General features: G+C 35.7%; 1 protein-coding gene across 1 annotated transcript in view; it reads left to right on the top strand.

Annotated features, from left to right (window-relative positions):
• Gdh (glutamate dehydrogenase, mitochondrial) overlaps positions 1-27,192 on the top strand; it is a 103,765-nt gene that overhangs the window by 56,981 nt on the left and 19,592 nt on the right. The window contains exons 2-4 of the mRNA XM_069832842.1: positions 17,076-17,276; positions 20,441-20,527; positions 24,394-24,581. Coding sequence (XP_069688943.1) covers positions 17,076-17,276; positions 20,441-20,527; positions 24,394-24,581 — 476 coding nt within the window. The remainder of the gene's footprint in view (positions 1-17,075; positions 17,277-20,440; positions 20,528-24,393; positions 24,582-27,192) is intronic.

Below are 27,192 nucleotides of genomic sequence, written 5' to 3'. Positions count from 1 at the left end.
TTTTAATTAAATATTTACGGGACTATATTTTATAACGTATATAGGCTTTGACTCTCAACCAATCGCAGAACAGTCAGTGATATCATATTGTTTTGGTTAGTACTGTTCTTGGCTTGGATAGACAATACAATTTCCATGGGAAGATTTATAGTAGGTAAGATTTGGTTTGCACGTCGAAATGAATACGAAAATTATCGAAATGAATACGAAAATTAGTCACAGAAGGCTTCACAAATGAACTGAAATGTTATGAAATAATGTGAATTATGTAATTAGAAAGTACCGGTATGTGGTCTTTCGCTGCATAAATATTCTTAATTATTAGTAGAGTCAATTGAAACAATATAAACCTAGTTCGCTCTCCAAGACGTTTAAGGGGAGAAAAATATGCAGTTTTTATCCAGATTTTAAAAACTTTTTTTTTCCCCCTGATTACTTGACATATAATTTTATTGAGGATTTTCACACAAAATAAGCCCCTCAAATATTTTTGGGAGGGCAGGGGGACAAGTTTGAAAGGCGAAAACTGAAATTTGTTTTAGTCCTTGACCAACAGTTTTTATGTCAGAAAAAAATTTCTTTCACTGTCTTACTCCTAAAATAACACTGAATAAGCTGTGAAAACAGTTTTTCCCTATCTTATCCCAGTAAGGAAAAATGTCATTTTATTTTTGAAACTGTCAAACATAAAAACAAAAATGTAAGATCTTAAGATTAACTTTCTTAAGCAGTAGGACACTGTAATTTGGCACTTAGCTACGTTAATCAGCTTCATTTTGATGCAAGAATGTTGAAAATATCTCAATTCTAAGTGCACTTTGTGTTAACATTAGTGTTGTAAATTGCTGTAAAACTGAACATGGACCTACATCTACATCGTGAGGGTATGAAAAATTGTAAACCCAAACACACAGCTTCCTGTCTGTATGAAAAATAATAGTTAAACTCTACCGCCAAATTCGAATTGTTATTACACGAAAATATATATAAAATTGACAGAATATGATGAATTAACACTTGCAGAACTGCACTTTTGGATTAAAGAAAGGTTGCTTCCGGTCAGTAAAAACTCAGCTAATTAATTAACGAAAGATCATAGAGACAAAACTGATATATTTTGAAAATTATGAAGTTCAAGCTTTCAGATGACAAAAAAAAAATAAAAAAAAAATTTGAAGGAAAATAAAAAATTAAGAGTAGATGAGTGCTTAATAGCAATACTGTTGTTTAGTCAACTGTCTGAAGACAGGTCTGGACCCCACAGGTGACACCATCAGGACATCACTCATGAGGCAACTAGGCCAGGAGATAATGCGGATAGGGTGGCCAGTTCCTTTCCCCCTCCATTGCAATGCATTGCATACATCGCTGACTAGCTACATATTCCACTAATCAGACTTGAGATGTATACAAACACAATTGTTCTTCCTCTGACACATATCGTCAAGTGAGATGTACTGCCTGATGATAGATGTACAATACATATCAGCCAGAACCTCAGTCAGAGGTACAATAGCAATATTAATAAATAATAATGATTTTTTATTAATAAGTAATAATGATTTTGATGTAATATGTCATATCTAGGGTGCTACAGATTCATAGATCTCATACAACTATATTAACATTAGGCTGAACATGACAAAGATAGAAATGTTCTCTCACATCTGCAAGTTATGCCAGTGGAATAGCTAAGTCTGGGTCATCAGTTTGGGTCCGGAAGTTGTAAATGGAGGTAGTTTATAGAGATATTTCAGAAGGGTTACATGGTCGGTCCCTTAACGAGGATATGGGAATGGACGGGGAGTCCATGATAGCAGTAGGAAGGAAATCTAAATGTTGGGGGAGAGGCACATTCCTTACCATTCTCTGAATAGATTCTTCGTTTTACGATGTCGACGCGGGCTTCTTTCTTCTCTTACTCCTGCGTGTAGCATGACTAATGCCTGTATTGTTATGGCCAACTGAGACATAAGGACTGAAGTTTTGAAATCTGTACAGTTTTAATTCGATTTATTTAATTTTTTAACTGTTTGTTAGATGCATTAAGAACAAGGCGTGTGCAAAGATCAGTCGGATTGTTAGTATCGAAGTTAATTTTATTTTAATTATGCAAATTAGTGATGTAATCAAATTGTTCCGTGCACATTACATTCAAATATAGCAAGTTCATATTTTTTCCTATAGCCCCAGATTCGCGGGTAATATTTTAACATTGAGAAATTCATGTCCTAAAAATTCTTTTGAAATTCTGTATTGGTAATTTTTACTACCACAATTTAGTGTTAAGAAGAATATGATGATAATATAATAAAACTGTAATGAGGTTTGTTGGTTGATGATATAATTAAAAAAATGAATTCATTGTTTCATTTTATTTTACGAATTATCGTGGGATATTATTTCTATATGATTAGTCTTTGTGTTGGAATTATTGGGCATTGCTAGTGTTAATGTGATTATAATTATTAATAGTATTAGGGCAAACCCCGAGAAACACCCATAATAGCCAACGATCGATTCGGTATCACACAAACACAAGTGATGCCCTATTTTTCGTGTCAGAGATGATAGAAGAAAGACGAGGGGAAAAAGGAGAATCCCGAGAAAAATCCTCACAACCTTGGCTTTGCCTATCACAATTTAATATAATATAGCCTAAATTTATTTAGCCTGGCCTTCTCTTCCGCTCTACCAGGGGATTACAACTACAATATTAAGAATATTATTACAATTAATATTAATTTACAATTACAATAAAAGTCAATACCTGATTAATAAAAGCTAGACAATTTATTATAGAAGCTAAGAACAAAGAAATATTTTTTTACTGAAGTACAAATTAAACCTAGGATAATAAAATTATATAGTGATTAAATTACAGGATATTTAAATATTTTATGCTAGAATAAGATAACTACAGTATTTACAAGAAGCCATGTCTGAACGAGTCTCAATTACTGACCAAGTGCTCAGTAAGTTTGTGTTTGAATTCAATTTTATTTCGGCAGTCCCTGATGCTAGCAGGAAGCGAATTCCAGAGTCTTGGCAGGGCTATTGTGAAAGAGGATGAGTATGATGAGGTGCGATGAGAAGGTATTGTAAGTATTATTTTGTGGAGAGAGCGTGTGTTCAGTTTGTGGTGGAAAGAAATTTAAGTGAAGCGAGACGACAGGTACGAAGGAATAGAAGAGTTCAATATTTCGAAGAGACGGTGAAGTGAATGTAAATTTCTTTTCTTACCTAGTTTAAGCCAACCTATTGCTTCCAGGAATGTAAGTTCTCTGTCAAGTGAGCTACCAAGGCGGCTTAATTAGAGAACAGTTATCATAGCCTGAGACTAGAATTAGATGCTTCATATGGTTTACTCAAATCTTTCTCGCCGCAGGACGTCATGTAAAACATGCACGTTCTGTCTATCGTCTTCAATTGTGTTCACTATCTCCTCTGCCAACGAGTTTGTGTGTTTTCTAGTGCATTCACTTTGGTATTTGAAGTTTGAAAACTAGGGTAGCTATATACAGTAGTCCGTAACTGTACTTATTGTAGTAATTTTTACAAATGTCCTTGTACATAATGCTGATAACAACTCGGTAGATATGTATGTTCTTGCTTAAGTCCTCTGCTCTGGTAGAAGCACTAACGAGAGCAAACATTTTCAAGTGTTTCTTGCGCGTTATGTACAATAAACGTTATCTCTGTAAAAAAAAAAGGGGTAGGCCTATTTAGTTTACTTACGAGATAACTTAATATATAGATGCAGCTAAAAATATAACACGTCGAGGGCCTACATATTGATTAGTAGGGAGCGGATTTTTATGTGCTAAAAATTTAAATATATTTATTTTTTATGTGCTAAAAGTACGAAAATATTTGCTAAAAATAAAAAAATATATATATATATATATATATTTTTTAAATATGACAAAAATACCTTAATTAGTTTGGAAAAAAAATTGTTACTGGGTACTCACCAACCACACTTGAGTGCTAGTAGTTGACCGAGAATTGCAGTGAACAAAAAAGTTCATCTCCAAATTCTCCATCACAAATGCATGCCGATTATCTCTTAACAACGACTTATACTGTGAAAACGATCTTTCCACATCACAGGACGTCAGACGTGCCTATTTAAAGAGAGGAATGTCACAAATACAAACACCGTCAATTTCACCTACAGGCACATCCTCCAATACTTAAGCAACTTTACACATTTTTTTATATCCACTGTTTTTCCCAAACACATTCTGGAATTTGTCCCTCAGTACTTGTACTTATGAACCTGGTAGCGAGTCTAGTTTAATTTCCACGGCACGCACCTCCCTGTTTCAGACAACAGGTTTTTGGATGTTTCTAGTTTTTTATGGTGTCACACAAAAAGCTTAGATTTGCTAATAGGAAAGCCAAATCGCTTTCTAAACAACCATCTTTCAGTATATCTTGAACGATATCGGTTGAAGAAGCCCAATAACAGGGAATCACAACAAGATATATTGCATTACTTGATAGACATGAGCGAGAGGCAAGAGATTTGTTTAAATTAAATAATGTTCATACCCGAGCTCTTATCTGTTGTTTCACAAACAAAGCGTGGAATGAAATCATCTTCAGCAACAATAAACATTCCTAATTATGTGTTGCAAGATCTCTCCTCCTTGTCCATGTTAATTTATTCTCTAATAATAACATTGATATGCTGCCTAGCAGTTCTCAGAACTTAAGGCGATACTATTACAAAAATGTATCACGGATACACTACACAGCGCTTAGAAACACGAAGCAACCAAGAATTCTTAAAAAGATAACGTACTTCTGAGTGACATAATTGATTTAGTTTTAAAATATTTAAAAGTTCTTGTAAAAAAATTATTTAAGTAAAAAAACTCAAAGATTTATGTGTTTATAATAGATTTCCTGAAAATATGTATTTACATAATTTTTTTGTGAAAATATGTGTTTTTATGTGAAATAAAATTTGGGTTTTAAACTTGAAACTTCATGCAAATCTAGTATTTCAGGTGAAGTTCCCTGTAAAGCAGATTTGAATAATTTCAAGGGAAAAATTGTTCCGGGGCCGGGTATCGATCCCGGTACGTTCAACCAGAGGTCCCGGGATCGATACCCGGCCCCGGAACAATTTTTCCCTTGAAATTATTGAAACTTCATGTTCGGAATTTTTAACTTTGTTAATTGTGTTTTATCACACGCAAAAATAATATTTAATTACATAGGAATCCGCTCCTTATTGATTAGACAGTTTTCACATGTTGTATGAAATGTTTTTCGTTGCACAGACTTCGGTATTTTACTTTCTCGTCTCGTCGAAAGAAGAGGAAGGCTCCGGCCTGAGCCATACCCTACGATGGGAGAGTTGTGTTCTAAAGATAAAAAGAATCCCAGATCACAATATAGATTGCTCATTTCTATGTTAAAATCGGTTTCACTTTGACGAGAACAGCCTCCAGGATCGCCACCCGTCCGCCGTAAACGAACACGAGATGGCAGTACAGTCGCTAATGCAATTCAAATGGGAGTTATGACGTGACTCCTTGTGTAGCAACTAGATGACAGCATAGTAAACCTGACAAAAGTTGTTACCGTCAAAACCTATAACGCCGAGCAATCTGATCTAGAAAAGAATCTAGCATGAACTGTGGAAAATACTTTTTTGTAAAATAGGAGGACTCAACTTGCCGTTATTAGTCCCGACTCTAACGAGCGTTTGCATAGATGCCGCTATTGGCAAGAAGCATACATAGACCAATTTGTTCGTCAGAGACTATCCAGAGTGCATCACAGGCGGTGAATCTACATTACACTCGTAGTTTAATATATGATGATAAAAAATTGTAGTCGACCTGGGTGGCGCAGTGGCTGACCTTCTGTGCTCGAGGTTGCGGGTACGATCCCGGCTCAGGTCGATGGCATTTAAGTGTGCTTTACTGGCCTGAAAAGACTCCTGCGGGACAAAATTCCGGCATATCGGCGATGCTGATGTGGCCCTAACCTCGGCAGTTGTGAACATCGTTAAATGAAACATAATTTTAAAAATTGTAGGAACGTTGCAGGGGAACCGGAGTATCGGAGAAAACCCTTATGTTGCATGCGGGATTTCTCAAAACATATGAGTGTACATTTCTCATCAAAAACATTTAACTCTTTCAGTAATTAGAACGATGACCTGTTTAAAAAAGGCATATTGACATAATTTTTTTCATGAGATTCTACATCATCAAACACTATAGCTACTCATTCACATGGTGGATCTCCTTGACGGTAGTCAGCACGACGCAGGACCACTATAGAGAGATCATAAGACAAGAGGCTATAACATCCAGTTCCGTGGAATGGAGATAAATCTTCACCCATATCGGGAATCGAACTAGAAACCACTTAATTGTAGTGTTGCCAACGCATGTTTCTACAATATTGCTAACGTTTTTGCACATTAATTCCCTCAGACGTTATAGTTAGCATAAGAAACCTGAGCACGCTACTCATTTGTCAGTATAACATCCCAAATTGAACACCCTGGGTGGAGACCGGTCCCCATACACTGACCGAAATTTCATGAGAAATGTCTTCCGACTTTCAGACCCGATCCAGAGTTCATTTTGTATAACTAGTCCAAGACATAATGCCTTGCCTTAGAGCAGTGGTGGTGGTGGTGGTGGTGGTGGTCCCCGAACGTTCCCGGTGTTTCTGTCGGCCGACCAGCAGTAGATCCCCTCTCCCGCTTCCGCCATTGCTTCGCCGGATCCTAGAATAGGTCGGGTTATAGGTTTTGAAGTTAACAACTTTTGTCAGGTTTACTACGCTGCCATCTAGTTGTTTCATAAGGAGTCACGTCATAATTCCCATTTGAATTGCATTAGCAACTGTATTGCCATCTCGTGTTCGTTTACGGAGGACGGGTGGCGATCCTGGCAATTGTTCTCGTCAAAGTGCAAACAATTTTAACAGAGCGATGACCTATCTGTTACATAATGATCTAGGGCCGGATTAAACTACAGTACTATGTTATATTAATGACTTCCGGTACTCACCCTCCATATAGTTGCTACTGGATGTGTTACCGTTTTGTGTGATACTTAATTCACATCACATCTTTCACAAAACCTGTTTCAATACAAATGTTCACTAAATTTAGTATTGTTTATACGAAATGGACGGGCAGGAAATTTGCGTCTAAAGTTTTCCGTTGTCCTGCCACACGATTTCTTTTTCCGTATGCACGTTTTCAAAATGTGTACAGATACGGAATTAAAATTTGGAGCGAGTCTTGTTGGGAGTCCACCTGTATGTAGGGAACAATTTCGCACGACTGTCCACCACAAGTAGCATATATATATATATATATATATATATATATATATATATATATATATATATATATATGCAGGGGCTCTTGTTTACTGCACATGCGCAGTGTGCTATAAGCGAAACATACAGTAAGGGAGCATCAGATTTTATTTCCGCATCTGAAGTATGAAGATAGAAATGAAATATCAACATTTTATCACAGTCTAGTATATACAGTCGCGAAGCTCAATACGTAGTAAATATGCAAACATTAGATAGTTGCTCACCACTAGGATCGCTAATATCGCCTCATTACAGGCAATGCAAAATAATATCGTTACAGTCTATTGTTTCTAGCACCCTCAAAACTCAAGCTTCGTGACTGTATATAGTAAACTGTCATTTTATTTTAAAACCCAAACATCTTTACAATATTCTAACCATGCTCACAATAACAATCACAAACAACATAAAATATGTTTCACGAAATTTTAGGAATTTGATGAATCCCCTTCACTTTTTTTATTATGTAGCCTACATTCTCTATGTGTTAATAGAAAGCATTATTACACTGCACGCTCTTTACTGCATTTTAATCGCATGTGGTTGCAAACAGGAAACCCTTGTCGCCATGGTGACTCATTGTGTTGACCTTCATGTGTTTAATTAATTGCACATTCGCTGGCAGAGCACTCTGAAGCAGAAGTGTTATATCCCACAGATACGAGCCCTTTATCTGTAAGTGTGCCACTTGATGTATAACAAATAAGTTCCTCGGCAACTGCTCGTCTTCCGATAGCAGACATGCGTACATATTGCGTAATCGCTGCTTATAGGCCAGTGATAAGTTTGTATGCTGTCATGTCACTTGCAATAGCTTCCAGAAGTACATACTGTATAAAATTTGAAACATTCAGACTTGTAGACGCTTAATAATCCATTTCCTTTTCCTCTCACATTTATTATTTTGTTTGTTTCTTCCTACCTTTCGGCCTACTTAAGTCCATTTCTTTGTTCTATAACATTTTCTTCCGTTCCCTTTTCCATCTTTTCTTTATTTCCATTAAAATTTCTTTCCATATTAGTTTATTACTCCCATTTCTTCTCATATATATATATATATATATATATATATATATATATATATACATACATACTAGCAGTACCCGTGCGCTCCGCTGCACCCGTTAGAAATAAATATAAAGTAATGACATAATTAAAATAGGACATTTGACCCAGGGAATATTCGTTTGATAGAAGGATAAATCGTTTATTATGTTACTTAATTTAAATTGAATTAAAAAAATTAAAATGCGATCATTTTGATCCAGAGACCACCCATTTGGTCATAAAAACTATTTTAGGAAATACTGGAAACGAATGTACAGAAAAGCCTATCAAGTTTTCTGTGCATAAGAAGCTATTTTAATCTTACCTGTCCTCGATTCACTCAGAAGTTACTGTAATAACATTATAGCATTATGTCCATCTAGAGACACTACACTTTCCAATGGTGAAATAATAATTAATTATACAAATCGGTTAATTTAGCTTCCGATATTACTTCATACAAACACAGGAACATTCTGTGTAGGCTATGTTTCATAGCTTTCGATTGTTCTTGTCTAAGGCCCCTTATAGACGAAGTCATTTGTTTTTTATTTCATTACACCGCCTTAGATGGCGTTGTTATTGTAATTTTCAAACTCATTTATCTCATTAAATATCAGTCCTATCAAATTTTTTCAAGGAATAAAACTTATCGAAAATTATTTTTAAAGAAACTTTTGTTATGTAATATTTTTCATGAAAATTAATAATAAGGGAGATATTTCGATTTATTTAATTCAAACCACCTTATAACTCCCCTTTTAAATAAAATATTTTGAATGCCACATAGCCTACATTCTAAGTTACAACGAACTTAATTTATATTCCAATTTTCATATAAATCGGTTCAGCCATTATCGGGTGAAAAGGTAACAAACATCCAGACAGATAGACAGACATACAGACATACAAACAAAAATTTCGATAATTACCAGAAAAATTTCGGTTACAGATTTATTATTAGTATAGATAATATATATTTTTTTGCTTTTAATTTTTTTCTACTTTTTCTTCTCGTTTTTCCTCTTAGTATTAGGTTCTCTTTCCTTTTCTTCACTGATATAATTTTTCTTTCTTTTCTTTACCGTTTCCTCCCTTATTACGTTTCCAATTTCGTCTTTATTTTTTTCTCTTTTCCTTTTCTTTCTTTACTGCTTCTTTCTTATATTTTCATTTCTTTCCATTTCTTTAGCCCAATTTTACACAATTAAGATATCTATTGTTGAACTTAATTTGTTTTATTTTGTCATATTTTCTGTTATAATTTTTTTTATTGTAAACTAATAAATTTCCCCCGAATTACAGGCAAAATTATAATCGCTTCCCGTTTGCCCCCCCTTTTCTTAAATCGATAACTCATTTTCCCTGAAAAAGGATAATGTCCTTCGACTTTCCATCTGTGACATCAATGGCCTGCGTCTTTAATATTCAAACATACCAGGATCGCCAACATATAATAACTGACCAGGTGAACAAAAGTGACTATGGCTACTATGTCTCCGACAAAAATTCTAAATCGGTTACACAAAAAGACGATTTTATACGCCATTAATAATTTTATAAAACTGGAAACTTCTGTAAATAAATGGGTATTCATGATGATATTTAAAAATTGTCATATTGGCAACACTTATGACCAGTTTTTCCCATAATTCCCATTGGAACACATTCAACCCTCCGGCCCAATGCTGCAAACTGATTAACTTTCATGATGAATTGATGATATATTTTGTTTCGTAAGAGTTAAATCCTCCCTGGCTGTATACTGTGATGGCTGCAGACGTCACTTCAAATTCTTCGCATAGCTCCTGCGATACACCACATTCTTTAGACTCCCTCCATAAGTATAAGTCGAGAGGAATTACGTAGATCGAGTGAGCGTGGAGTGTACTCAACATCAGCTCTTCATAATATCCTCTGACCTGGCATGGTCTCTTCTCGTCGAGGTAGGTCGTCACGTCTCGGTTGTAGTGTGGTGGCGCATTCGCTTGTTGAAAATAAAATAGCTCATCTCCAGACAGTGCACGAATGGCAAGTAAAATGAATATGTGAAGTATGTCGAGGTACACAGGACCAATAACTGTTCCTTAAAAAAAGAATGGTCTAATTACACCCCTTTTACTTATAGCTGTTTATAGGGACCCTAAATGATGTCGTATACCGCAGAAAACCAGCTACATTATATTGGCGAAGTTACTCAAAGAAATCGAAGTGACGTGTGCGACCATCACAGTACTGTAGAAATCCAGGAGGGTTTAACTATCGGGGCCATTCAGAAACCAGCGATATTTTACTACTTAATCAACTTATTATTCCCAGAATATGAATTTTACTAGCAATCTAAAAGTATTGGGAATAAATTTGAATAAGGAACAAAAAAAGTTTCCTTCCCAGGCATCGAACCACGAAAGTCTTAGTTACCAGTCTATCGTGCTCTGGAATGAACAAGGCTCTGAAATCAGCTACAAGGGTCGGTCCGGTTTTTTTTTTTGCCACTGCTGTACATTGGGATAATGCATTTTAGGTAGTTTGTAAATGGTAAAAGATGTGCTTTTTACGTTTTGAGACCTGAAGAATCCGAAAATGAAAAAATGAGACGTAGTATAGGCTTACATGGTGCCAATATAAAAAAGAGAGACTCACTGACACATTGTTTATAAATGAAAAACAGTTTTTTAATAGTCAGAATTTTCCTTCCCACCCTCGTAATTTCTGTACCCAGAGTATACAGGGTGATTCATTATTACGTGTAAATACTTTGTGTGTGTATTTTAGAGGTGAAACTATGACTAAAACGCTCTATACAACTTTTTCTCAAAACCTTTAATTCCAGAGTTCCAGTAGATGGCACCTACGTCGTAGTAAATGCATAGGCATTACTGTTCTCCCACACATTTGGTGTGGTATTGTGGGGAATCAGCTACTCGGACCTCAAGTTCTACCTCCGCGGTTGACTGGGGAAATCTACCGCGCATTCTTGGAACGCAAATTGCATAGTCTGCTACATAATATTCCTCTTGCAACGCGAGTGAACTTATGGTTTGTGCACAGTGGTGTTCCTGCGCATTACTATTGCAACAAAAGGGTGTATCTCAATGCTGCGTATGCAGATCAGTGAATAGGCCGCGCAGGGCCAATTCCTTGGCCAGCCAGATCACCGGACATGAACTCTCTGGAATACTACCTTTGGAGCCGCCTGAAGTCGTTAGTGTATGCCTCTGTTGTACCTAACGTAGAAGTACTCCAACAGCGAATTGAACATGCGTATGGAATTGTTCGTAATGAGTTGAATGGGCTGTGTAACATTCAGAGATCATTAAGGCGGCGAGCACAGGTATGTCTTCAAGTTGAGGGACAGCACTTTGAACATGCATTACACTAATAATTGTGCAAATGTATAAAGTCTAGAAGAAATTGCTTTACATTCTTTACTGTGTTTGGTTTTAGTTCACAAAACGTGCATAAGTGGACTGCCGAAGATATAGGTTTAGTGACTTTGGTGTTTTTGTACTGAAGTCCAAATCCACTATACGAAAGTGATAATTAGGTTACGTTTGGCGTGTTATCCTTTCTTTGTTTGGGAGCGCAAGTTTCACGCAAAATGGCGTTAACTCTGGAATTAAAGGTTTCGAGAAAAAGTTGTATAGAACGTTTTAGTCTTAGTTTCACCTCTACATTACACACACAAGGTACTTACACGTAATAACGAATCACTCTGTATAGAGTTTCTTCATAAAATTAAAAATAGGCATTGTTCTAAAAATAGGAAAATTACAGACAGTGGTCCATATTTTTTACTCATCTTGTGTATTTACTGCACATAGATTTTAGACCGCCTCCTGGGTGTCACGATTAGCTTGTCTGATTTATGAACCAAGAGATTTTGGTTTCGATTCCCGGCGGCTATACCCGAGATATAAGGTATAGAACAGGATTCACACAGCCTTGTAATTGGAAAATTGAGCCACGATAGGTGACGAACTCCGGTCAAAGAAAAGCCGATTAATAACACATGTGGGGACTCGCACTGTTGATTATGCAGTACACCTATCACTTCTGCAGGTGCTCGGTTCGTCCTTGGTCTCTAGCGTGACTGTAGCGCCATGGATGGATAATATAAATTTTAGCATTTTATTTTATAGTCATTTCAAATGATTTAGTAAGAAGCGACTGTGAATCGCCATAATTGAAATTGCGAAAAATCTCTCGGAATAACAAACTTCAGGTACTTTTTTTAATTGGTTATTTTACGACGCTTTATCAACTGCTGGCTCGGGTACTGAACCCGTGTTATTCCGTATACAGAGTTCTTGCGTTATAATTTCAGTGAATAATAGTTAATTACTGCTGGATTGATTTGAGTGTTATTTCTGTTTTGTGAAATTTGTCAGGATTAGATGAGACTGTTATTCTCTGGCCTGGGTTTTCCTTTGCGTCTGACTTCACTGCGCATGTGCGATGACTCGGGGGTGTAAGTCTATCGACTCGGTTATGCGACCTCGATCATGACGAGACGTCCGTGGGTCGAAGGGCTGCTTGTGCAGGCGACTCACATGTTGAGCGTACGAAATGCGGCAGATTTCACATGCGATATATCAGTGTTAGAAATGCAGTTCATTGGGAAAATATACGCGAATAATACTTTTTAACACATTACTTACCTTCTCATTATAAGGAAGAATATTCATTATACGAGGTGTAAGGAAGAATATTACGATGTGCAAAAACTAAATTTCGAGTTTTGTTAGAGAAATAAGTTGGCAGCATCTCTGATACCGCAAATATGACCTTGGACATGCCTTCTTTTGTGTACGTCGTTCAGCGATTTCTTCTAATTGCTGGACATTCTTCATATCTACGAGTTAATTTATCGGGGATTTATTTAAGAGTTACCATACGTCCGGATTTTCCCAGACATTTCCTACTTTTTTATGCGTCTGGATACGTCCGGGGGAATTATACTATATTGTCAGAGTATGGTTTTAAATAGCGTTTTGTATTAAAAAATCATTCATACACATTGTTAAGTATTATAATCGATACAAGAATCGAAATATAATTTTTACGGATGAAGTTGATGTCGCTGGAATGCAGCAAATATAAATTAATCTAGGTACACGACGATCTCTGGTGTCGAACATCGAAATAGGGCTTTACAGGGTGTTACAGTTATTATAAGTACAAATTGCAGGATTGAGTAAAACGAAGTAAAACACCCTAATAGACATAGGCCCTGAAACCAGCCGTTTTTAAATAATCATTTCATCAATTATTATTTCAGAGACTAAGTCATTTTCATACACATGCAACAAATTATTGCACTGTCTGACGATTTCATCTTCTAACAGTAACTGGTATTTCCACAAAAACGAAAAAGAATAATTATTGATTTATATCTTTGTCATTTCCAAAACAAGACTGTCAGTTGTAACAAAATACATTGCCTTTGAATGTTTCAGAAGGTCGCATACCATTATCATCTTCATTCTTGGGTTTTGTATTGTCCCCCTTGCCACCCTCCCCCTTGCCCCCTCCCGGACTAGCATTTTAATGCCTCACGATATTTCTCAGGTCTGATACACTACAATTCATGCAAAAATGTCACCATTAGAATTCATATCAATAATAAAATTCAGAGAGAAACAATTTTAAAGTTTCATACATTTTTGTATCAACTTTAATATACTATACAGGATGGAAGTGAAATAATCTTGTAGATTTTCAGAGCGAATAGCTCATGGTATATGTAACAAAAAACTATAATATCATAGTGTTGAAAAGTTTTTTGTTTTGTTTTGTTTTTTTTTTTTTTTTTCAAAAAATATTTTCTTTCAAATGTTTAACAACCACCCATTCAGCAACTATTGCGAATAGAATGGTGATTTTAATTTTGTTCTTTAAATGTGCAGAAATTTGTTGCTAACAAATGTAACATTTTAAAATTTCTTTTTAGGACGAAAAGTTCTATTTGTTCGAAATTTCTTCACATTTTGAAGGGTAAAACTAAAATTCTTTCAATCATTATCATAATACACTGCTCTCTTTAAATTGACTGAGCATATTGGGAATTAAATCAATGGCTTTCCCAAAACACGCTATGAAATATTTAATATAAAACAATTTTTATCTAGACAAGGAATCAAAAACGAATAAAATTGTATTAAAACTTTCTTGTTTGAAATATGTCAAAGAATAACCTCTGAAATTAATGACGTTACACATGGTTCACCCTGTATATCAGATTGGCCATTCCCATGTTATGAAATGGCAACATAAAATGAGAACAACTATCAGAGCCTTCACTGTCGAAAAGACATTTTTTGGTAACGACCGCTAGATGGCAGCATAATGAAATTGTTAAAAGTGGTTGCCTTGAAAGTCATTAGGCTGATCAATCTGTTATGTAATCAGGGGTATTATTCATAGTCCACTTTTTGAGAATGGCTCTAGCAGTGTGTTTCTATGGCGACCAATGTCATGTAGAATGTTGGATTAGTTCCAGAAACATCCGTAGGCCCGGATATATCAAATAAATATTTTGCAATACAATACGATCATGCCATGAAATATCTTTTTAACCTTAACTTAGCGGTCATCTGTATTGACTGTCATTTTTCAGAAGAATGACTCCTAGCCGCTTAAAAACAGGATCCACTGCATTCGACGTAGGCCTATGTGAAAATAATGTCCCCGAGAAGAACGTAGCACCGATTTAGTGCGGAAATTAAAGCAAATGAAAATAAATACCATGACTTTGCAGTAGGAGCTTACATGAGTGTGGCCTCATTATCAAATAGGTTACTAGTTCAGAGCATAACCACATGTCTCTTATCTTTCAATTAGTTTATACATTACTTGAACTTGTCACATACATTAAAGTAATCACTTCTTATATCAGTGAGTGTCTTATCTTAAATAATGTTTAGAGAGAGCTTTGGTCTACAAGACTTGCCTTCTGGAGTGCAGGAAACTTATTAAAAACTGATTTTATGTATTTCTTTCCCATCTCTTAAGTTATATCAGCATTTGAATCTCATACTACCCGCACTGCTTTATCCTAGCCCTTTTTTTAACTATTGCAGATGATAGATGAACCGCTATTACTGCTGCTAATATTAATACTACTATTGCTGTTACTATTATTACTATCATTGTTACTACCAATACTCCTACCACTGCTGCAACTATTGCTGCAGTGCTAATACCTTTACTACTAAAAGTAAAGGTATCCCCGTCACACGCCATGAAGGCGCTTGGGGGACATAGAGCTAGAGCCCCGTGCTTTCCATGACCTCGGCACTAGAATGAGGTGGTGTGGTCGGCACCACGCTCTGATCGCCTTTTACCCCCAGGAAAGACCCGGTACTCAATTTTATAGGAGGCTGAGTGAACCTTGGGGCCGTTCTGGCAGTTTGGCAACGAGAAAAATCCGTCACCACTTGGGATCGAACCCCAGACCTTCCAGTCCGTAGCCAGCTGTTCTACCACTGCCGTTTCGAAATCATTCTGCATATCATTTTAAGTGAATTATGCTGTTACAGGTTTTGGTTTTCTAAGTAACAAGACGCATATGAAACAGAAATATGTTTGTCTTTATTTACCCACATTTGTACTATCGTATCTTATGAAACCAGCATGTCGAGATTGTTTTTGAGTGTCCAGTTTTGAATTGTAGGGCAGTGTAAAATTAAAATATTTTAGAGAGGAAACCTGTTCTGTTATCCCTAAATCTGTAAATTATTCTTACTTTAACAGAGCAACTGAATAAACGCTGTAAAATTCAGTAAGCACTAAATCAGATGTTTCAGTGGGATGCCATACCGGTATTTGTTTTCCGACTTTGACATTAATAGCTAAGGACGTTGCGATATTTTAACCGATAAACCTAGTTAGTATCGATACTGATTTCAGTATCGAGTATCGATATTCCTATAATATCGAAAGGATAGTTTCGATACTTAAAGTATCGATTGATATAGCTGAAGTTCATTAGAGAGCAATATTATTTTCGCCATATAAAATAATATTCAGTGATGCAGTTGGCAAAGAAACCGTTAATATTTCAATGAAGTATTTAAATACACATTTTCCAATGAAAGATGAGTTTACAAAATCGATGAAACGAGTGACATCTCAGTGTTCCAGCAGAATTCACATCTCATTGTATACACTTATTCCGTAATGAATTGTATTTGAACCATTCTTCTTGAGAAATAGGCCTACATCCTAATAACTTGCTATGATTAACTACAAATCCGATTTATCTTGCTGCCAATCCTTTTGTTTCGAGGCTACTATATTTCTATATATACCAGCAAAATATCGAAAACCCAATATGGAATCCAATTATAGTCAGTATCCCAAGTAAAGTGTCAATACATTTATTACATCGTTAATATCGCAGCGACCTTATTAATAGCTAATACGCCCTTTGATTCTACGTCACAAGGACAGTGGGCTTGGAGGACGCAATAAAATGTCGTGATAACGCACAGCAATTAAAACTAATAACCAAAGAGATTTACATAAGGATTAAGTTAGTAGAGACAACAATAATCGAAGACGACAAAAACTACATGTTTCAGGACAAGAGTTTAATTTATGGAAACTACACTTGGGATTTCCAAAGCTGGATAGTAACACAATGCTTTTTATTCTTTCAGGTATCCGGTATTCTGAAGATGTAAGTCGAGATGAGGTCAAGGCTTTGTCAGCCCTGATGACCTTCAAGTGTGCCTGTGTGGATGTCCCATTCGGTGGTGGCAAAGCTGGTCTCAAGCTGAATCCTAAAGAATACAGTGAACACGAACTGGAAAAGATCACGAGAAGATTTACTCTTGAGCTGGCAAAGAAAGGCTTCATCGGTATGTATGTCTGGTCTTTCACCATTTACAGGTGATTCTTATCAAGTAGGTTCCAAATTTTTAGGTCACATAAACATTATTTTAGCTTTATTGTACATCTAAAATAACAAAAGTACCAACCAACCTTTCAGTTCGTTGTTAGTAATCCCATAGTGTGCGTCAAAAACCAATATAATCTGGCAAATTCAGATATGATAATATTGTATGTAATTACAACTATCTGTCACTTTTGCGGGGGGGGGGGGGAGCAGTTCTGTGGCATGTTTTGAATCCAGCTGCTGCTTTTATGTAAATTTCTTCTGAAGCATACTTTTCCTTGTGATGTCATCATCTTGAATTTCTGGATCAGAAATGATTTCAATGTTGATGTGTTTAAAGAAGGCCTGAATTCTGTCTGATATTTCTCAGAACATAAGAGACTTACTGTAGTACTGCAAGCACAATTTTACTTAATGTTTTTCATTTCTGAAATCTGCAATTTTGGGCCTATTTGCATCTCTTCTATATCCATTTATAATGTATTCAGAATAAATATCGAATTGGTAAGCTGAAAATTTCTCTTTAAATCCGTCATGTTCAACTTCATGAACCAAATTTGGAAATTTCTGAGTAAAATAATGAAGAGATGAATTCATTCATTTAGTGTTCTGCCCAAGGGCAAATCTTTCACTGCAAACCCAGCTTTCCCCAGTCTTTCCTATTTTATGTCTTCCTCTTTGTTTCCTCATATGATCCATATATCTTAATGTCATCTATCACCTGATATCTTCTTCTACCCCGAACTCTTCTCCCGTTCACCATTCCTTCCAGTGCATCCTTCAGTAGACAGTTTCTTCTCAGCCAGTGACCCAACCAATTCCTTTTCCTCTTCCTGACCAGTTTCAGCATCATTATTTCTTCACCCACTCTTTCCAACACAGCTTCATTTCTAATTCTGTCTTTTCATTTCCACTTGTCCAATTGTTCCATTTTTCTCCATATTCACATTTCAAATGTTTCTATTTGCTTCTCTTCACTTCGTCTTAATGTCCATATTTCTGCCTCATACAATGCCACACTCCATACGAAGCACTTCACTAGTCTCTTCCTTAGTTCTTTTTCTAGAGGTCCACAGAAGATGCTCCTTTTTCTATTAAAAGCTTCCTTTTCCATTGCTATCCTCTTTTGACTTCCTGGCAGCAGCTCATGTTACTACTTATAGTATACTCCAAGTATTTGAAGCTGTCCACTTGCTCTACTGTCTCATGTAGAATTCGCAAGTTTATCTTCTGTATTTTTCTTCCTATGACCATGCTCTTCGTCTTATTTGCATTTATCTTCATCCCATACTACTTATAGCTGTCATTTAGCTCCAGTAGCATATCATTTAGTATGATTTCCTCTTCTGCTAACAATGCCATATCATCAGCAAATCTTATCCACTTTATTCTTCCTCCTACTATTACTCCTCCCATGTTCTGAAAACAGTTCTTTATTAAATCCTCCAAGTAAATGTTGAACAGGGTAAGTGATAAAGGACATCCTTGACGTACTCCTCTCCCAATTTCACTTCCTTCTGACATTTCTTCCCCTATCCTGATTTTCACTCGTTTCGTATAAAGATTACTGAACAGTCTTCTCTCTTTCCAATCCACGCCAATTTTCTTTAGGATCCCCATCAGTTTATTCCAATCCACTCTGTCAAAAGCCTTTTTAGGTCCACAAATACTACAAACACTTCTTTATTCTTCTCTAGGTATCTTTCGCCGATTTACCGTAGCAATTCAGTTGCATCTCTCGTACCTTTTCCCTTCCTGAAGCCAAACTGCTCTTCTTCCAACAGTTCTTTCATCTTAGAATATAAATGTCGATTCAGTATTTGCAAGAGAATCTGTGCCTAGTGCGATATTAGACTGATAGAGACGAATGTGATTTTTTTTTTTCAGTGTGAAATATATACAACTTCTGCATACTAATTTTGCTTATTTTCTTTTCGGCCATAATACCGTAATAGTGAGGAGAAATGCGTAATAATCACGGAGAATATTACGGATATAGACAGTAATTTAAGGAAAATAAAAAAAAATTGTGTAACAGTTCGAAGAAACCAAAATAATAAGACAAAGGAAATTCAAATGAGTTTCTATAAAACATGGCCATTTGTAAAATTAAAACAATAGAAACGTGCTTCATAAGGTCGTTAGATAGATTTTCGTAAAAATAAATAAATAAATAAATGAATAATAAAAATAGATAAATAAAATTACATATTATAAATTCACTAAAAATATACGACTTAAATAAAAAATTGAGAATAGGACAAGTAACTGGGTGCAACATTTAGAAAGGATGAACAGAAATCAGATTATTATGAAGATGTTCAATTAAGTGCACCAGCCAAAATATATATATATAAAGACCAGAACTTTCTTGAAAAGATAGCGTGCCTCATATTCCAATGAGGAGTAGAACAGACCAATATATTTAAGCAAATTCGTTTCTAAGAAAGTGCATTGTCTACACCTGTGGTGTAACGGTTAGTGTGTCTAGCCGTGAAACCAGGTGGTCCGGGTTCGATTTCCGGTCGGGGCAAGTTACCTGGTTGATGTTTTTTCCGGGGTTTTCCCTCAACCCAATACGAGCAAATGCTGGGTAACTTTCGGTGTTGGACCCTGGGTTCATTTCACCGGCATTATCACCTTCATCTCATTCAGATGCTAAATAAGCTAAGCTGTTGATAAAGCGTCGTAAAATAACCTACTTAAAAAAGAAAAGAAAAGAAAGTGCATTGTGGGTGAAATTATCGTCTATGATTAGTATCTTAAAAGTATTTATTTCAGTCACTGACTTCACAGCATATGCTGCGAAGTCAGTGACTGAAATAAATACTTTTAAGATACAATATAGACTTCTCTGAAAATTAAAAATGAATTGCAAAAGTTTATGATTAGGATAAGTGGTTTATATATGGGGATGGCTATTTCTTTCAGTAGAGGAGAAAATTTCTGATTTCCCCCTACAAATAACACACTGGTACCTCTAATCATAGATGTTCTCTCATTTAAATTTCATCCAAATATTTCACTCCAACATGGCTTTAAAATTCTGAAATAATAACCATCAAGTGATCGAAGTCATTAACCATTAAGTGTACAATATGATTATATTGTGACATTTTATTTCAGGACCTGGCGTAGATGTCCCAGCTCCAGACATGGGTACAGGAGAACGTGAGATGTCATGGATTGCTGACACATATGCCAAGACAATTGGTTAGTAAATTCTGACATAAGTAGTTATGAATTGCTTTTGCGTTAAAACACTGCCTGAAGTAACATAATTTCTACTTGAAAGAAAGCATGTGCATTAAAAATTTCATTGTTCATTTGTGAACAGTTACTCAGGGAATAATGTAGGTGAATGTATAACATTTGTACTAGAACTTGTAAGGACTTCTGTAGTATTTTGCAAGGAACATGTGGCAGAAGTAATAAAAACATTAACAATAATTGGTGAACTATAAATTAATTTATAAGGCTTCAACAGTATTTTACTAAATAAGATTTAGTTTATAAAGATTTTTCGTTAGTTTGAGGAAACCTGGTGGGTTGAAGTTTTGAAGACCCAGATGTGTTATAGGCACAGTCTAGTATATACAGTCACGAAGCTTGGGATAATTTTTTGCATTTCTCGCGATAGTTGCTAGCCGCTTGGAGTGCTGTGAGTACCGGTACTAGGAACAATAGACTGTGCCACTGCCATCGTGATCTAATACAGACTGTAAGGCGGACCATGTGACTCGCTTAACCCAATCACGAAGGGAGGCATTTCAACAATATAAATTAGTTGGAATGCATAAACAGTAACATATATTTCTCTAAAATGTAGTGTAATAGCATTATCAAAATTTAAAACAGTGATTATGAGACAATTCAGACATAATTCACTTGCGAGTTAAGGTGTAATATTATTTTTGTTGTCAAAATTACGTTGTTCGTATGTGTAATACCTGGCTTTATTTCGATTAAATATTGTGAATTTCTTGTACATTCATTTATGCACAATTCAGTAATTTTCAGTTGCACCGCACGGATATTTAGATATGTTGAAATTATAGGTTATGTTTCCTGTATCAGTTACCCCTTTCTGTCTAATGTTATTGGTCTCCAATGCCCTGCCATTACATATATATGTTATGTCATGTGGAAATTATAGGTTATGTTTACTATATTTAACTTATATTCTTTTTTAGTAAACCTCAAAATAGCTTTCATTCTAAACTTAAAATGTTGATGCGAACAGATTATGTTAACATGTAAAATTCTCATCACGTTAAAATAACACAGTTTTGTAATTATTTCTGCAACATATTACGGAACTTATGGATACATTCCACTAAATAAAACTTAGCAATGATACACAATAAAATTATAATATAATATTTCACTGAGTTCCATACACTGAAATAGAAAACCCAAACATACATTATGGCCTGGTCTAGATCGAAAAGGCATTGACTGTGCCGTATTTCACACTGTTGTGAAAAGTTGTGTAAACTGTGAAATGTTCATTATCGGCTGTAATAACTGTAATTGACTAAAATACAATAATTTGAATAATAATATGGAACTTGTAGTGCTATAAATTTTAAGAAAAAGAGATCAGAGTTGTCCTTGTAGAAATAACTCTTCTTGGGTTCTCAGCCATGTGAGTTTGAGATTTGCAAATCTCCAACTCACCTGGCTGAGAAGTCGAGAATGAGCTTCGTGACTGTATATATTAGACTGTGTTATAGGTATGACCTAAAACTATATTTTTATTTCAATAGTACAGTATTTATATCGATACCATAATCATAAGTACTGATTTGTCAATGCTGGCAATAGTAGTTTTAAATTGTTACGAAAGAGTAAAGAGACAGATAACCCCAGATCTGTAATAGATAGACTGAGAACTGTGACAAATAGTCCCATTGTCTGTGACAAGGTTAGAAGAGGGGCATGCAGTGATAGCTATTACTTGTACCTGTAGTAGTAATCCGTTTTTCGCGTTTCACTGAGAAATTGATATTACTATAACAATATGATTACTTTCAATATCAAATAGATGCATTGGGTTGCACCTGTAGAGTTCTGCATTTGGACATCTAGAGTCTCCAAGCAAACTGCAGTAGTGTAGGTATGTACAGAATATAGCTCAGCGGCATCCGACCCTATGTACACAGTTCAGGTCTGCTGTTCAGTGAACATGCCAAAACAAAACAAAGCTAGGCACATGGAGATCAGTGCCCTAATCGAAGAATTTGGCAGCAAGCACTTCATTAGGAAAGACGAAAATGTATTTTATCAGAAAAAAAGGAAAAATCTTTATGCAAATCAAGCTTTACCAGGTATTACTCCCTGTAAAGTTGATTTGAATAATTTCGAGGGAAAAATTGTTCCGGGGCCAGGCATCGAACCAGGGACCTTTGGTTAAACATACCAATGCTCTACCAACTGAGCTACCCGGGAACTCTACCAGACACCAATACAATTTTTCCCTCTATATCCACACACCTCAAAGTGGGCTGACAACTGTCAAGCAACCAACATTGAGTGCACTGTGACTCTGTGTAATTTAAGTCACACAGTGTTAGTGTACACTCAATGTTGGTTGCTTGACAGTTGTCAGCCCACTTTGAGGTGTGTGGATATAGAGGGAAAAATTGTATTGGTGTCTGGTAGAGTTCCCGGGTAGCTCAGTTGGTAGAGCATTGGTATGTTTAATCAAAGGTCCCGGGTTCGATGTCTGGCCCCGGAACAATTTTTCCCTCGAAATTATTCAAAAGAAAAATCTTTAATTTGAAAACTTAAAATATTTACAGCCATTCATTGTAATGTATAGAGACTCGTAAAAGACGCAGTCAGTATAATTTTTTTTTTTTATTTTAAGCTTATATTGAGCTTTGTTTTTTTTTTGTGTGTTTTTTTTCCAAATATTAATTAGATGTAAAGTGTCTAGATGCATTCTACTTATTGTAAAAATCAGAGATAGACAATCCCAGAAACTATACTAGTTTCCATCTTAGATGACTAAACAAGAAGTGACATCATGTTGCTGTCAGTATAGTCTTGGTTGCCACATAGTCAGTTAAGAATTTCACAAGCATATTTAAAATACACGTATGATGGAGTATTTGAAATGCATACAATTTATACTTTTATACTCGCAATAATAGCTGAAATGATATAGCACACAAAAGCAACTACATATTATGCATTTGGCCTGGCAACATTATTCCGAACAAGAGAAAATTGCACCACACTTGGTTGGCATTGTATTGCCAGTTTGACAGTAGCAGACGAATTTTTATATTATAAACTCCAATGAAAAATTACACTCTCTCTATGTGACAACGCTGTACAAGCTAGCCCTCTCATCTGCACTCATCCCTTGCCTAAAGGACTACTTCCTGTTTCGTCACTTTAAAACATGGAAACTAGCCATTACAACAGAAAATTGATTTATTTTATGTACTACGACTAATACATAATGTTAACAAAAGCGGTTGTAGGAAGAAATTCGAATGTATTTTTAGATTAATATTGTTATATTTCTTGCATATCTCAAGATATTGTCACTACATAGCTTCAGTGAAGATCACAGAGCATGTGTTTGCATTGCATAGATATTTAATATTGTTTAATACTGTATATTTCAGTAAATGTAGCTTTATCTTAGCTGTAATAGTTTTCTCATTGCATGTGTGTGCAAAATGTGTTGGCTACTAAAAAAAGGGGGGGGGGCTGGCTCCTGAAAATTTTGGAGTTTTGTCCGTCTCTGATAAAAATAATCTTTTATTGCATATAAGCTGCCTTTAAATAAATACTGTACTTTGTTATTATTGTTATTAAATCTAAGTGGTATTTTGTACATTAGTATTATTTCTGTTGTTCACCAACTTATACAGACAGCACATGAATAAACAGTAAGGCCTACCAGAGCGTGCATGGAGACTGCTTCTCTATAGAGTGAACTGCTTTGATTCACAGTGCTCTCCATATCAAGTGAAGCTAGTTATTCAAGGTGACTAAACATGGAACTCTATCTGTAACACATCTGTTCCGTTTTGAATTATTAAAGAATGATTTGTTCATAGGTCATTTGGATATCAATGCCCATGCTTGTGTGACTGGCAAACCTATCAACCAGGGTGGAATCCATGGACGTATCTCTGCCACTGGTAGAGGTGTTTTTCACGGACTTGAGAATTTCATCATGGAGGCTAACTACATGAGCATGATTGGAACTACTCCTGGATGGGGAGGCAAGACTTTCATTGTGCAGGTGAAAAAATAAAAAATGTTTCATCTGTTCTTACATCACAAGAATATCGTTCATTATCATCTTGCTTTCAAATGTGCCTCTATCAGCAACAACCATTGTACTACCCACGAAACATGCTGCATGATTTTGAGTAATAAAACACATCTGTGTTATATGTATCAGGGCATTTTTAGTTACGTGCATTTCATAATCAGTTAAATAATGAGTTAGGGCTTTTAAGGAACCCACAGGTTCATTGCCACTTCACATAAGTCCGCCATCGGTACCTATCCTGAGTAAGATTAATCCATTCCCTACCATCATATCTCACTTTCCTCAAATCCATTTTAATATTATCCTCCCATCTATGTCTCGGCCTCCCCAAAGGTTTTACTCCCTCCGGCCTCCCAACTAACACTCTATATGCATTTCTGGATTTGCCCATACGTGCTACATGCCCCGCTCATCTCAAACGTCTAGATTTATTGTTTCTAATTATGTCAGGTGAAGAATACAATGCATGCAGTTCTGCATTGTGTAACTTTCTCCATTCTCTTGTAACTTCATCCCTCTTAGATCCAAACAGCATAATTTCACACCTCTTTTCCACGTATTTTTCTGCTTTTGCAGTTGCCCTTTCTAATGGAATGGTATGTAGTTTATCTTCTCATATTCACAGAACTGGATTACATTGTAGGCTATATCATCTGCTTTACCTCTGATTGAGATTCTGGCTGATATGAACATCTATTATCAGGGAGTACATCTCACTTGATATGTGTCAAAGAAAGAACAATATTGTTTGTATACATCTGAAGTCTGATTAGTGTAAAATGTAGCTAGTTGGCGATGTATGCAATGGAGGGGGAAGGAACTGGTCACCCTACCCCATTATCTCCTGGTCTACTTGATGTTATGTTGGTATGTATCACTTGTGGGGTTCAGACCTGTCTTCGGGCAATTGACTAAACAACAAAATCATCATCATCTGCTTACTATATGAACACGAGAAGATCCCTCTGTCACTGGAACTCTTCACTCACACCATGTTGATAAAGGTTTCAGTTGGAGTCGCAGTGCTTAATTTCACTTGTCCTATACAGTAAAAATCATCCCTCTAACTTCTCCCACAACTGGAATAATTTCCACTTCTGCCACCAGTAATTAAAACGTAAGAGAGCTATTTATGTTACGAACAGTAGTCATTTATATGGAATATTGATGTGAAATCACATCGTATAATTCGCAACACAATAAAGGATTGAATTGTTATGAAATGTATAAAACGTATAAACTGATCACAGTACCATGAATAAACAGCTACCATTTTTTGTATTTGTCGCATTCATGGAGGTTGGCAAGACAAGTAATACTGCTGAATATTATGTTCGTTATATGATTAGTATTATTTATATAAATTGGGTATTTTACAATCACCTCAGTGTGTTATTTGTAATGAGGAAAATTCTATTATGAATTGGGAACATTTAAATGTTTGTAAAAAACTTGTAAATTTTAAAACCTCTATGGGGACTTCGTACTGGTCTGCCAGAAACCAAATGTTGTTGAATCAATCTGGTTGAGCATTAAATACATACATACATTGTATGATTAATATTTTGTTACATTTTAAAACAATTTGTGTCATATTATATTCTATGTGTAGCAGAACTGAAAATGTGTAGTAATCTTTTCAAAAGTTCGCGCAGTGGGAGACGATAAATTATGGTTAAATTCAATACTTTCATACATAATGTTCTCCACAATTTAAAAACGAAACAATTGGTTTATAATAGTTACATCAAGATACTGAAAGTAGATGATAATTTATCAATGTCTTGAGGAGCTTCAACATTTCGTAGGATATTCATCTTACAGCTATCAACAGTGTGGAGAGAAGGGTATTAATGATTGACAAACAAAATGGCATTATATTACAATTTTATATTATTTTCATTTTTTATAAATAAATCTTATTTTTTCATTACTTGTATGTTAATCTTATTTTTAAAAGTTTAGCTATTTTAGAAGTGCCCTGATTTTTAACAATCCTCTGTGTTCATACTAACTTAGTTTTCCAGTTTTTCTTCCCCCCCCCCTCCACACACACACACACACACACACACACACACACACACACACACACACACACACACACACACACACACACACACACACACACACACACACACACACACACAGAATGAAATGAGTATCTTTTGGCAGGTATCAGCGAGACTATTGAAACAAACAGCTGCATGTGAGTAGTTTGCATTGTAGATTGAAGCCACAGATCTTAGTTTTTGCAAAGGTATACACTGATATGATTGTTTAAGTTTCCGTACTGTAATGCAAATTGATAACAGCAGCACGAGATGTTTTTTCAAGTACGTCCAACTAAAATGTCCATCACAGAATTTTATTTAACAGCACTTACCCTGTCTAAAGAAGTTTCACTTAAAAAAAAAATAAGTGAAAACCGGGACGATTCCAGCCTGTGTTCTCATGCATATTAATATTTTTTAAGTTTGTCACTTGGCTGACACCTGACTTAGTACCAGAAATAGAATTCTTGATATCAAACCAGTAAGGTCTTGGAGGGTTTTCGTCAATCTTATCTAGGTATTATCAA

The sequence above is a fragment of the Periplaneta americana genome, chromosome 8 (assembly GCF_040183065.1).
Source record: "Periplaneta americana isolate PAMFEO1 chromosome 8, P.americana_PAMFEO1_priV1, whole genome shotgun sequence".
Lineage (NCBI taxonomy): Eukaryota > Metazoa > Arthropoda > Insecta > Blattodea > Blattidae > Periplaneta > Periplaneta americana.
This window is presented reverse-complemented; position numbering and strand designations above follow the sequence as displayed.